The following is a 15,000-nucleotide window of genomic DNA, read 5'->3' on the forward strand; positions in this document are numbered from 1 at the left end:
CTCGCAGCCCGAATGAATGACACTTATTCCCTCTAAACAACGGGTTTGGGCTAACTACACATATACTTACAGAGATATCTCACCTACGGGACCTGAATGGTGCTTGCGAATTTCGTCAACCACAACACTACCCCCTCCCCTTTTTACAGACTCGTCCCGAGTCATCAAATTTTCGTGTGCCATCATGTGTAGTTTTCCCCAAGTACATTTTACCTACGGATCTCCGAGTGCGACATTCATGGTATTCGTGTCCCCAAAATAAATAACCTGAGGGCTGAGTAACTACCTAAACAAACCCACTCACACGGACGACTTAAATAAAATTGCCGGCGCTAAGACAGACATGCCGGGGGCGCACTCATATGTACAGTACATCTTAACCTTAACTTACAAATTTTACACTAAACCATGGCCCAGGATCAATGAACTCTGCAAAAACAAAGCAGTTAGCAGGGAGCCAGGCTGCTCGCATGCAGTCTCTGACTCAAACAATGCAGGTGACAGGGAACGTGGCCGGCTGCTCACACGCAGTCCAAGGCCTTCCCTTTTGAACTGAACGCAGTGAACCACAACGGTGCATGGGCTGCACAAACGCAGTCTCCGTGCCAGCTCAAGTGGCACACGCAATGAACACAACGAATGGATGGATGAATGGATGGACGCAAACACGGTGCACGGGCCGCCACTGCAGGCCCGTGTTGTAGCTGCCAACAGGGCAGTTCTTGCAGTTTGCAAACTGTTGCTTTCTGATCCTGGAGCACACGGCAATGAACAGGGGGGGCAAAGCAAAAATTGAACGGGGCTGGTGAACAGGGGCAGTGGGCATGGCATGGCAAAGGTGATCAAGCAAACACCGCCTGCAGAACAAGGCCGCTGCAGGCAAACACAGCCGGCAGATGAACTGGCCGGCACAGGCCTTGCAGAAAACAGCTGCAGACGATCCGGCCGGTACAGCCTTGCAGCACAGGAGCTGCAGCCGATCCAGCCGGCACAGGCCTTGCAGCAAAACAACAGCTGCCGATGAAGCTGGCCAGCCTTCGCCGTTCAGTGGAGGTTGGTGGAAGGAGTGCGGTGGTGCTGGCCACTCGGAAGGCGGGCTCGGACCTACTCTATGGTCTCCCTCCAAACCTATCGCCTTTGCCTGTCACTGTCCATACCCACTCCCTTAATTTGTCCAAAACCAATTTAGCCCCAACTTTTTTTTTTTTGTTGTTGTTTTTATGTTCACTTCCCCACTATAAATCGTCCCCTAACCCCCTTTACTGTCCTTGTTCGGCTAACCTATCCTGTCACCTAGCCCACTCCCAACCCCTACGTTCCCTTCCCGGAGGGGAACAAGGGAGAGCTAGCGTCCTGTGTCGAGGCCCAACTAAGCCTCAGGATGGCCTCCCCAGAGTTCAGCGATCTATAACCAAAGTGGGTCCAGCGGCCCACAACGAGAGCGAGGGGATGGATGGTGCGGAGGGGTACACTTCCTAATCTCCCCTATCCATTTAACTGTTAAACTACCCCGGGGCTTTCAACAAGCGCCTCTCGCTTAAACTATTGGTTCTAACAACCCAGATTCCCGTCGCCTGTGTTGGTGTCCTCACAATTTCGGGCCTCGCCCCCCAATTTTCTCTCCGTGCCCTCACACGGTCTCATGGCTGGGACGCGTGGCTCCCCTTGGCAGGCACGACCCTCTTCCGAATCTCCAGCTATGGCACCCCCGGGCACTACACTGCCTCCGAGCCTACCAGCTCCCTAAACACCGGGGAGTGCCTCCCATGGCACCTCCCCTGAAACGCACACGTGGCAGGCTGGCTTCCCAGGCCCCTTTCCGAGGGTCACCCGTGCCCACAACACTGCCCACGCGGCTAATGGCGCCCCGGGCCCCCGTACCAAGCAGGCGCACCCGTGCCCACTACGCTATCCCGGCCCCCCCATGGGCCCTTGGCCTACCACGGCCAACTAGCCTGGTGCCCGGGGTACCCACTCAGCGATACTCACCTTTCGCAGCCACGCTCCCAGCCCGTCAACAGGGCTCCTGCACCCCTCCAAATGGGTATCGAGCCTACTTTCCCACCAACAACAAAACGACCTCCATTTTTCAATTTAACTAACCCCCTAACTCACTCTACACTGACCCCGGGGTCCCTTGGGCGAGAGTCACTCCTCCCCCCAATCACTCATTGCACCATGCATTCTCCATTCGCTCCACTCACACAGACCCGCTGGCCTCACTCACTCACCAAGCACATGCTTCCACTTCACTCACCAACTCTTCAACACACTCACCGCTGAACTCTGCCATCCTTCTATCTGCATCCCCTAACGAACTCGTGCTCCCACGTCGTCCCTTAAACTACAGCACGTTCCTTTTAACACTACGTAGCTAAGCTACGTCCCCACTACACATTCACTGTCTGTCACTGTCTTCTAAATCAAAAAATCATTTTATTTCCCAACCTAAATCTCGCTACAATCCCTCTAACTAATCCATTCCACGGGCCCCATGAGGACTTACCCCTGCCCCATGGAGCCGGTCCAGCAATGCTAACCCTTCCCCCTAACTAGTTTCCATCCTGTGCCCTGGTAAGGGGGTCTTCCACCCCTTGCCCAGGAATCCTGTGCACCCGAATGTGAGGCTTGCTTTTTTTTTTTTTTTCACATGCGCATCACCAGCGCGGCAACTCACAGCTCGCGCACTTTGCACCTGCCCGTGACGTCATGCAGCTGCACGTGTACCTCGTCCCTCCTTGGACGGTACCATCCGGCAGGGATACCCCTCCTGCCGGATTCCAACCCCGCGTGCAGCCATGACGTCACCGTGCGCATAAAAAAACACAAGCCCCACGTCTCGAGGGGTTCCCCACGCGAACACATGTGCTCTGCCCGTTGGAGCGCAACACACACGCCCGCGTGGAGAACCCGTCCGGTCCAAATCCGAAATCCTGCCTAAACTTTGTCCGTCGCGGGATCGGCAACATTCACCGCGCTCGTTTCCGGACCGGGACTTCACTCTCGTAAGCGAGCACGTGGGGGCCTCGTGCGTTGCACAGCACGGACCTCGCGCTCGCTGCTGGGCGAACCCGGCACGGTCCCCGAAACAGCTACAGCCGCTACCCGGCTTTCTTTCCTCTGTCGCAGTCTCCGTCGCCATTCAACACACGCACTCCCGCGTGTTACGACGCTCATACACCATTCCATTACATTCACCCCGGGAGACGCGGCTGCATGTTCACACATGCCCACCGACATCTCCCTCACACACAGCGACCTTGCACACGCTGTCTCTCTCACACTCGGCCGCTCACTCACGCATGCCATTACCCTTGCACACGTGGCTCCACTCACTCGCAGCCTTTCACTCACTCGTGCCATTTCCCTTACACAAACCATACTACTCACACACGCGGGGGCACTCGCTCGCGGTGCCTCATCCACACACGGCGTGCTGGGAAGCACGATCTTCTGCACACTTACCACCACACCACTCACACACGGGGTCGCTTCCGCACACGGGGTCTTTGTCACCCACCCGGTCGCTCTCACACACGCCCTTGCACCCCCGCTATGTGTGCGTTGCAGCACGCATTTCGCCACACTCGTGAACACACACCTCGACACCACACACACCGGGACAACCACACTGGGGATTCGTGTCCCCACAAGGGTCTCCGGGGCCTCTATACCCCCCAAGCTATCCGTGCACCCGTTCGCAGCCCTCCTCCCCCCGAACTCGCTCGACACGACCGAACCCACCTGGTCGTGACTCGCTTCAAGGGGGCATACTCCCTCCCCTCGTTCCTGGAGGAGGCCATCCAGCTGCTCGCACCGGGTCCCTGCACGGTCCGCCAGCTCACCCCCATTATCCTCCACCACCTCCGTGTGTGTGTGTTCGTCTTTAGTTTCTTCCACCCCGTTTTCATCGTGTAGTCTTTCCTCTATCGTTCCCATCTCCCGTGTCTCTGTACATTTATTAGTTTCTGTTGTCCCCTCGTGTCTATTAGTCTCTGCTTCTTTCTGGCGTCTTTCCCTTATCTTTATGTAGGTCAACCTTGCTTTCTCCTTAAGTCGCTCCCGTCCTTCCCTCTGTTTCACTCCTTGCTCTTTCACGATCTCTGCGTACCTCCTCCTTGCTTTCCGTCTTAATTGTTCTTTTCTCTCCCTCGCAATTCCTTTCACCTCGTCTCTTATCTCCCTCGTGCACGTCTCCATCACCGCAATTAGTTTCTCCCTTTCGGTCACTGTTACGCTTCTCGCCCAATACGTCCCCCGAATTATTTTCTCCTGACCCGCCTCCACCGCGGGCCCGAAAGCCGTTGCACTCCCTCCCAGCTTGTTCGCTCCCACACGTGGCGTCACCATTTTAAGCCCCCTGGTCACTGCCTTCATGCCTGCCTGCAGGCTTCGGCACATGTTCTGCGTCTCACCCCGCAGCTCTTTCATTTCTTCCTTCATTTTGAGTGCGTTTGTTTCCATATTCACCTTCACTTCGTTCATTTGCTTGTTCATGCCTTTTATTTCGTTTGTGTTTGTATCCATCTTTTCGTTCATGCCTTTTATTTCGTTTTTCATTTGTTGTGTATTCGCATCCATTTTCCTCATCAATGCCTCAAACATTTCCATCGTCCGATCCGTGGGCGAATTCGCACGTGGGGGCCGTTTGTCCGCCACCCCAGCCATTGCGCCCATTTCGAACTCTGGGTTCAGTTGGGGGAGTTCATGTTCCTGCACAACCAACATTTCCTGCACGGGGTTTTCATCCTGGACCATGGATTCTACACATTCTAAATCCATTTCTAATACCCCCGGCTCTCGCTCGCCTTGAGACGCCATCTTATTTCTCGTAAAAGGTTAATTTGAATCGCTCGTAATTTGGAAGGGATCGGGGGGGGGGGTCGCTCCTCTCACCCCTGGACCGATTCCCGTGAATTTAGTTGGAGACAGGAGAGCCCGTTTTCCCGCTCTCCGATACCAGTGCCGCGAGGAGGGGGATGGGTTTGTGTCCCACTCCTGACAACAGTGTTGCGGATTCGCGCCCGCCGGCGTGCGGGCGGCCACGTAACTCGAATCGCGGCACGTCGCCCACCGGACGGACAATCCCGTCGTGACCCTCTCGGACTAACGCCGGGAACTAGTCACGGGTGGGCCTTTCGGCCTCACCACGATCGTGCCAATCGGCCCCCCGCGTGGGATAGGGTTGTTCGCCAAATTCGACCTACCTAAGTACCCACACGGAGGGTAGACCGGGCGATCGCACCTCGCCGCAGGTCGACTTCGGACACGGGCCACTTTAAGCGACCCGTTCCGTACTATCGGGATAACCGAGCGATGTTATCGTCAACCTCGACGGTTCCGATTAATTATCGGGCGTATTTAGCCCACGACCAACCCTTTACGTGAAGTAAGATGGAGATTCAATAAAAGAAAAGACGAAGCGAAACGGGAAAAACAGTTCAACATAAAGCACATTTATTCCGCAGCAAACGGAAAGCACACATATACAATTATGCACCAAAAGCAAATGTAAAAGTAACACGACAATTCTGCACAAAAAGCAAATGCAACAAAAGAGACACAATGCAGATCTACTACCGACTACGCGAGCACACGGCAACACTTACACAGTTTTACTTCATAGACGGCGCCGACAACACATATACTCCAAAGCAAAAGGAAAAAGGGGCCACCCTCAACGATAAAGGGGGCAGACGGGCCTGGGGCCGAGACCGCGTCGAGCCTACCCGTCTGGTGATGAGCCGCAAAATGGCGGCGGCGCCCCGACTCCGCGGGCCTCGCTGGCACTGCCTGGAAATGGGGTGGGAACGGGGCCCCCTTCTCACACTATCTCAGCGCGGAGGGGAAACGGGGGGGTTGTTGATGCTCGGGGGAAAGAGGATATCTGGCTGGCTTGGGTCCCGCGACGAGCGACTCCACTGCGACCTCGACCGCGTTCCCGGCCTCCCCTCTCCGCAGCTCCCCGACTCTGACACGAGCGCAGACCTCCACAAAGCTTCTTGGCTTCTCCAGCCTCTCCGGACCCCGACAGACACTCTCTCGACTGATTTCGCCGCCGCCACAACTCTCCAACTCTTTTCTCTTCTCAACTCTCTCAAATTCGCCCCACACTCGGCGCTTTATAGTCCGACAGGAGAAATCATATGCAGATTTTTGGATCAGGAACGGCTCGGGGGCGGAGCCACGCTCGCCCATTGGACGGAGGAAAAGTGGGCGTGAATCATTCTTGATCCGCGAATCTGCATATAGCGATTATACTCCGACGCGCCTGGAGGCGGGGCCAAATCGCCCCACGCTCGCTGATAGGACGGAACAGAAGTGGGCGTGAATCATTCTTGATCCGATTTCTCGGAAAGGCTGGTGTTTTTGCACCCGCTGCTCGGTGCGCGCCCTGTACGAGTCCAGTATCGGTGCCCACAAGCGGCGCGGGAATGGCGGCAATGCGATGGTTGCGAGGGCGAGTTGTGACGGTAAAGGTCATGGCTGTTGGCGTTGCTGTTGTTGTGAAGCGGCGTTGCGGTTGGTGGTTGGTGTGTGAAAGCGGTTGTGGAGAAGGTGGATGTTGTGAAGGCGGTTCTGAAGAAGGTGGCTGTGGTTGTCGAGATGCGGTTGGTGGTGGTTGTGGTGGTAGTAATGGCGGTTGGTCCAAAATAAAGATAGTAAAAGAAAAACGGCTATCTTAAAGGGTCGCAGCCCGAATGAATGACACTTATTTCCTCTAAACAACGGGTTTGGGCTAACTACACATATACTTACAGAGATATCTCACCTACAGGACCTGAATGGTGGTTTGCAAATTTCGTCAACCACAACAATATATATATATATATATATATATATATATTTTTTTTTTTTTTTATATATATATATAAATATACATATACAAATACATATACATATACATATACATATACATATACATATACATATATATATATATATGTACATATATATTGTTGCGGATTCGCGCCCGCCGGCGTGCGAACGGCCACGTAACTCGAATCGCGGCACGTAGCCCACCGGACGGACAATCCCGTCGTGACCCTCTCGGACTAACGCCGGGAACTAGTCACGGGTGGGCCTTTCGGCCTCACCACGATCGTGCCAATCGGCCCCCCGCGTGGGATAGGGTTGCTCGCCAAATTCGACCTACCTAAGTACCCACACGGAGGGTAGACCGGGCGATCGCACCTCGCCGCAGGTCGACTTCGGACACGGGCCACTTTAAGCGACCCGTTCCGTACTATCGGGATAACCGAGCGGTGTTATCGTCAACCTCGACGGTTCGATTAATTATTGGGCGTATTTAGCCCACGACCAACCCTTTACGTGAAGTAAGATGGAGATTCAATAAAAGAAAAGACGAAGCGAAACGGGAAAAACAGTTCAACATAAAGCACATTTATTCCGCGGCAAACGGAAAGCACACATATACAATTATACACCAAAAGCAAATGTAAAAGTAGAAGAAGCACAACAATTCTGCACAAAAAGCAAATGTAACAATGCAGATCTACTACTGACTACCGAGCACACAGCAACACTTATACAGTTTTACTTCACAGACGGCGCCGACAACACATATACTCAAAGCAAAAGAAAAAGGGACCACCCTCAACGATGAGGGGGGCAGACGGGCCTGGGGCCGAGACCGCGTCGAGCCTACCCGTCTGGTGATGAGCCGCAAAATGGCGGTGGCGCCCCGACTCCGCGGGCCTCGCTGGCACTGCCTGGAAATGGGGTGGGAACGGGGCCCCCTTCTCACACTATCTCAGCGCGGGGGGAAACAAGAGGGGGTTGTTGATGCTCGGGGGAATGAGGATATCTCGCTGACTCGGGTCCCGCGACCTCGGTCGCGTTACCGGCCTCCCCTCTCCGCAGCTCCCCGACTCTGACATGAGCGCCCTCTCGACTGCCTTCGCCGCCGCCACCTCTCCAACTCTCCACTCTTCTCAGCTCCGTCCAACTGCTTTCTCTGACTCTTCTCTTCTCAACTCTCCTTGACTGACTCAACTACTCGGCGAGCGAACGTGGCCCTTTATAGCCCCCGGGGCTTCGCTCCTTCACCTTCGACCCTTCACCTCTGGCTGGCTCCCCATTGGACAGAGGAAAAGTGATTTTTGATCCGCGAATCTGCATATAGCGATTATACTCCGACGCACCTGGAGGCGGGGCCAAATCGCCCCACGCTCGCCGATAGGACGGAACAGAAGTGGGCGTGAATCGTTTTTGATCCGATTTCTTCGGAAAGGCTGGTGTTTTTGCACCCGCTGCTCGGTGCGCGCCCTGCACGAGTCCAGGATCGGCGCCCACAAGCGGCGCGGGAATGGCGGTGATGCGATGGTTGCGAGAGCGAGATGTGACGGCAAGGGTCGTGGCTGTTGTTGTGAAGCGGCGTTGCGGTTGGTGGTTGTTATGTGATGGCTGTTGAGACGTGGTTGGTGGTGGTTGTGGTGGTAGTAATGGTGGCTGGTCCAAAATAAAGATAGTAAAAGAAAAACGGCTATCTAGAAGGGTCGCAGCCCGAATGAATGACATTTATTCCCTCTAAACAACGGGTTTGGACTAACTACACATATACTTACGGAGATATCTCACCTAAGGGACCTGAATGGTGGTTTGCGAATTTCGTCAACCACAACAATATTATATATATATATATATATATATATATATATATATATATATATATATATATATATATCTATATATATATATATATATATATATGTATGTGTATATGTATATATGTATATATGTATATATATATATATATATATATGTATATATGTATATATATATATATGTATATATGTATATATACATATATATATATACATATATACATATATATATATACATATATACATATATATATATATACATATATACATATATATATATATACATATATACAGTCATCCCCCGTTTATCGCGGGGGTTACGTTCCAACCCCCCCCCCCTGCGAGAAGTGAAAATCTGCGATGAATGGATGCCTCCCCAAAAAATTGACTCGTCTGGTCTGGTCGGTTTGGCAGTGCTCGTCCAACCGCAACAAACTTTTTTCCTTCCCGAAGCATGTCAAGGTCACAAGGTTCGTGACCTTGTGACCTTGACCTTGGGAAAAAATGAAAAATCGAGCTCTGTGGGGCTATGCAGGTGCCATTGGGCTAACCAAATACCGAAACCCCTGCCAGATTCGACAAACCTCTTTGGAGAAGGTGCAAATTGAAATTGGCTACCCCCTAAAAACACAATTCGCTATTTTCTAAGTTCGTGACCTTGTGACCTTGACCTTGGGGCGCAAATGAAAAATCGAGCTCTGTGGGGCTATGCAGGTGCCATTGGGCTAACCAACTACCAAAACCCCTGCCAGATTCGACAAACCCCTCAGAGAAGAGAAATTTTTATGTCAAATTTCGCAATTATCTAAGTTCGTGACCTTGTGACGACCTTGGGACAAAAATGAAAAATCGAGCTCCGTGGGGCTATGCAGGTGCCATTGGTCTAACAAAATACCGAAACCCCTGCCAGATTTGACAAACCCCCCGAGGAGAAGATGCAAATTGAAATCGGCTACCCCCTAAAAACACAAATCGCAATTTTCTAAGTTCGTGACCTTGGGACGAAAATGAAAAATTGAGCTCCGTGGAGTTATGCAGGTGCCATTGGGCTAACCAAATACCGAAACCCCAGCCAGATTCGACAAACCCCTCGGAGAAGATCATTTTTTACGTCAAAATTCTCAATTTTATAAGTTCGTGGCCTTGTGACCTTGACCTTGGGACGAAAATGAAAAATCGAGCTCGGGCTATGCAGGTGCCATTGGGCTAACCAAATACCGAAACCCCTGCCAGATTCGACAAATCCCCTCGGAGAAGATGCAAATTGAAATCGGCTACCCCCTAAAAACACGTTTTTTTGGGCGTGGCTCCGCCCATAATGGGCGCACCACGCCCATTCTCAGGAAAACACAACTAGATCATGATATAAACCTCCCACCAAAATTTTATCAGGATCGGATCAAAACCCACGGAGCAATGCTCAGGACAGACAGACAGAAAGACAAGCTGGTAGGCGGACATGGGTAGTCGACTACCCAATAGAACCTGACGCGATGGGCCCGTTCGATGGGAATGACCTGAGGATTAAGCACAAGAAAATTCATGATTCTAGCTTCAAGGATTAATGCTGCAGATTGTTTTTTCGTTAAAATACCCCCACATTTAGAGGTTTTTCGGCCGTTGCTAGGCAACGGAGGGGTCCATAGTAACGGTTCTTTCTCACACATAACTAGGACATACCATGAACCTACCATACCAGTTTCATGTACATCTGACTCATAGTCTCTGAGATATAACGAACTTCGTTTTTTTATTGTTTTCGACCAGAATTCATTCAAAGTCTATCTTCTCCGACAGTTTTCATAGGATCCGGCTGGAAATTTTTGACAATATGGCTGAATGTCCTGCCCACAGTCGCTCGTGGGCCGATTTTTGAAAAAATAATTTTTTTATGATTTTTCAAAAATTTCAAAGTCCCGTTGCTAGGCAACGGTGGTGTCCATAGCAACAGTTCTCATTTGCACACAACCAGGTCATGGTATGAACCTACCAACCAAGTTTCATCGAAATCGCTATTGTATTCACTGAAATCGCCATTTTAAATACTGATAATAAGGGTAGAACAAATCTCAAAAAAAAACAAAAAACATTTTTTCGACTCGATCGACTACCCAATAGACAGACAGACACGACATACAGACTCGGGCACCGCCCGAGCACAGACAGACAGACAGACACACAACAATAACGAATATAGTGGTCACTTATTTTTTTCGTGAAAAATTTTTTTCGTGAAACAATTATTGATAATCAACGTTTTTCCGGAATAAAAAAAGAAATTACGTTTGGGTTCCCCTTAAGGTTTACCAATGATGAAAATACCAAACCACACATCTGAAATGGCTATCGAGCCACCACAAATAATCATAACACAGGAAAGGTGTCAAGACACTACCACATCAATAGAACAAACGTGGACAAGTAGCAGGAGAATACCTTGAAGAAGAGGTGAAGTTTTCTCAACTATTAATAGCCCGGAGGAAGTGTGAAAGGGTGAAAGGGATGGCCCCAATTCTCTCAATGCAAGGTGGGAATGTGGAACTTAGGATATGACAAAGGTCCCTGTTGGTATGCCCAGGTAGCCTAAACATATCTGTCCATTCCGTACACAATTCGTGAAAATCCTGGAATGTGCTTGCTTGCAGGATCCTGAGAGCCATTGATCTGCACTCATACGCGAAAATCTAAAAAATTTGTAGGCATCTCGACAATGGGCTAACAGGATGACCTGGAGGTATGCATACTCGCCTCTCAGTCATCGAGACTGAGTCAAACTGGGTCTCGATCAAACCCAGTCAAACTCGGTTTGAATCCCGACCAGGCTATAAACTGTCATCCCGGTGTTTCACCAATGTGTGTGCCGTCCCTCAGATGGATGTTAAACTGGACGTCCCATCTACTGGCATTAGTTGGTGGATGTTAAAGCTTCCACGGTGTTTTTTGCAACAAGTTGGCGAGCCATCGCCAGCACCATGAATAAATTCCAAATTCCAATTCTAAAGCATTTAGCAAACCACCTTGTGTAATCTTTGCCAAGAAACTGCTTCGGCAGTACTGAACCTGCCTTCGGGCAGAACACCAAAATACAAATACGAAACTTGACATCATAGAGGTGGGAGAATTAACCCCTCCATAAGGTCGGATTATTTGCTAGTATAGTAATATGAAAGAATGTCAATGTGCCAGACTTAGGTTCAAAATGAGGGAATCAACCAGAACAAAAATAAGTCTTCAGCCACTATCGGCTCTCAGTACCGTGGCAACTATCCCAAAAAGCTCATCAATATATCTATCACAGCAAAAAAATATTATTATGAAGATCATATAGGGGTTAAGGGTAAAAGATGAATTGTTCTGGTTGATGGTCGATCCAAGGAAACGTTTTAGTTGACAACAAATGTTTTCATGCTCGTTTAGTAAAACGTTCAAGCAACAAACGCATTTCATCATTTGAAGTTATCGTGCAATGGAAAACAAACTGCCAGTGTACAAAGGCACAATGCATGCAGGTAATATCACTGTTTGTACCTGCTCTTCCTGAATGGTAGGGAAGAGTACCATATTCTTTTCATTATCATCATTCTTCCAAGTACCGGCAATCACAAAAAGAAAAGTCAGGAAGCAAACAGTTGCAACCAGGAAACAATTTTAACAGTGCTTAAATGAAACACAAACTATGACTTGGAAACAAAAGCCTCAAAAAATAAACAAACGGTATAAGAAGCTGCTGAAGGTTTTGTTCAGTTCCACACATAATAAACTTACCTTGTTTCTCTGGCTACTTTGCTCATTCCCCATGATTCTACACCAAAGTGGAGATTGAAGACTTCACAAAAGAGAAACAGGAAAAGAAAGGCCATGCATTAATCACAGATTTACCTCAGAAGCTTAATCACTGCCACACCTCACACTTTCAGTATGTTGAAAGTCAAGCTTTCTGTGCCTTTCATCAATCACAATGGGTGTGTCAAAGTATACACTACATCAAGCATCCTTCAACTAACACACACACACACACACACACACACACACACACACACACACACACACACACACACACACACACACACACACACACACACACACACACACACACACACACACACACACACACACCAAATGAAATCCAACGTGGAGTTTACCCGACAGTACACAAAACAAAGAATTGTGGAATTGTTGCCATTTGTTCTCTTGTCTGGCCTCACAAATTAAAATGGTTCCTTGTCTCTCCACATCCCAAGTCACCCAAGATGGCCAACATTGGATCAAATAGCATACAAATGGAATATCTACTCAAAAGGATCACATTGTAAAGCTAAATGAAACGACTACTAAGGTCTCGCAACTTGGTCTATCTTCCCAATATGTCCTCTTAAAAATAAGGCATTATAATCATAATAAATATCATAATAATAATAATAATAATAATAATAATAATAATAATAATAATAATAATAATAATAATAAATTGCAGGATCCCATGTTCGATGGAAAAGTTGTTTCACGTTCCACCGAATACAATTTGCCATTCATCTGAAGTGCCGAGAATCGCTAACGATCAACTTTGATTGAATGACTTAATTTAGCAGTTCCTTGCAGGCCCGAACGACTGTCAACCAGTAAGTATTCAGTAATACGCAGCAGTAGTCATCAGCTGATAATGATTGGACAGAACCCCCCCCCCCAACCCGTTCCCCTCCCTGAATTCCATGTCCTTGACTTGTAGCTTACATTAGCTATTCAATGAATGCATCTACTATTATCACCATAAAATTGAACAACCCCAAAAAAGCTATTTCCCTTTTACCTGAAAGTAAAATCTTACAATTTCACCTTTCCCAGGTAATACACAATTCACCAAATAAGCAACATTGCTGCAATAATGATTAACATTGCCAACGTGTTCAGTCAGTTTGCTGGGTGTTTGCTGACTGCTCACACCATTCAAAGTAATTTGCCAACAGTTAAGGCAGTGACTCAATTTTTCTTCTCACACTGTTGTCGTGAGTTTTCAACTCGGTGGGACATGGTCAGGCCCAACTTACTCTTGAAACTTTTGCTGCTCTTCCACAGTTCTCATTGCTTCTCCAGATAGCATCCTCTTGAAAATTTCTGTCTTTGGCAAGTGCCAAGAACTGCAATGGTGACACAGTGTATGACTATCATGTTGACTAACGCAGGTTGGTCTACATGCAGTCTACCATCTATTCCTCTGACTGGCCCACTATCTCTCCCTTGCTGAACAAAGAAAGTGCCTGGGACTCGCTACTTTTAAACATCGTATTCGATATGCTTCATCAGATCACATATTCATGCCTCCAAATGTCCTGCCAAACGTCCGGTCTCCGATAGACAGACTAATGAGGTGAGGCGATTCAGCACAAAGCTTTTCTACCTTGGAAAGCCAATCTCACATGAGGAAACCTGCTGATACACCGCAAAACTTAAAATAACTGTCTTGGTTGCCAAATATATATATATATATATATATATATATATATATATATATATATATATATATATATATATATATATACATATATACACACGTGTGTATGTATCTGTATATGTATATATATATATATATATATATATATATATATATATATATATATATATATATATATATATATATATATGTGTACGTATGTATGTATATGTGTGTGTATATGTATGCATGTATATTTGTGTAGATGTGTGTACGTATGTATATGTATGTGCACATGTGTATATGTATGTGTATGTTTATGTGTATGTTTATGTGTATGTTTATGTGTATATGTATGTATGTGTGTGTATATGTGTGTATATGTATGTATGTATATATATATATAATATATATATATATATATATATATATATATATATATATATATATATTGCTGTGGCCCGGGGATCGGTGTCGAGAACGACCGTTCGGTGGGGAAGTTTAAGCCGTCTCCCACCAGACACCCCGGAATTTATAGGCCATCGCGCCGGATGACTCCGAAGCCAGCGGGTCGATTAATCAACCGTGAAATGACAATATCTCAATCGTGTGGCGTAGGGTTAATTGTTCAGATCCAATATACTGAAGTAACCACGCAGTCTTGGCTACCAGGGATTCACGTCCTCGGAACGTCTGGCGGAACTGGATCACTCTACCAGCTACGGTAGAGTATCAACTTCCACCTCCCAACTCCGGCTTGGATGCAGTTGAGCGGGCCTGCCCAGGACGTTCCGCCTACGATTAACGGATTATCGGGGATGAAACTCCATCTGAACTCAGACCCGGACCATGCTGGACCAAATAAAGAAAGGACAGAAACAAGCTGGGAACATTTCTAATAATTTATGAACAGAAAATAAAAGACAAGAGAAGCGAGACAATGCG

The 15,000-nt window shown here is 48.2% G+C and overlaps 1 protein-coding gene across 6 annotated transcripts in view; it reads right to left on the reverse strand.

Moving 5' to 3' along the window:
- Positions 1-15,000, reverse strand: part of LOC147034781 (transforming acidic coiled-coil-containing protein 2-like) — a 203,526-nt gene that overhangs the window by 144,599 nt on the left and 43,927 nt on the right. For 2 of the 6 annotated variants that reach the window (XM_085888813.1, XM_085888805.1), the window contains exons 3-4: positions 12,393-12,453; positions 12,156-12,209 (exon numbers count right to left, since the gene is read on the reverse strand). In XM_085888813.1, the coding sequence (XP_085744939.1) occupies positions 12,156-12,209; positions 12,393-12,425 (87 nt within the window). In that variant the 5' untranslated portion in view covers positions 12,426-12,453. Of the gene's footprint in view, positions 1-12,155; positions 12,210-12,392; positions 12,454-13,672; positions 13,763-15,000 lie in introns of those variants that run through there. The other 4 variants (XM_085888831.1, XM_085888821.1, XM_085888786.1 and 1 more) reach the window with 3 other exon arrangements.

Source organism: Eptatretus burgeri, chromosome 1 (genome assembly GCF_056783735.1).
Source record: "Eptatretus burgeri isolate ZD-2024b chromosome 1, Ebu_testis_v1, whole genome shotgun sequence".
Classification (NCBI taxonomy): Eukaryota; Metazoa; Chordata; class Myxini; order Myxiniformes; family Myxinidae; genus Eptatretus; species Eptatretus burgeri.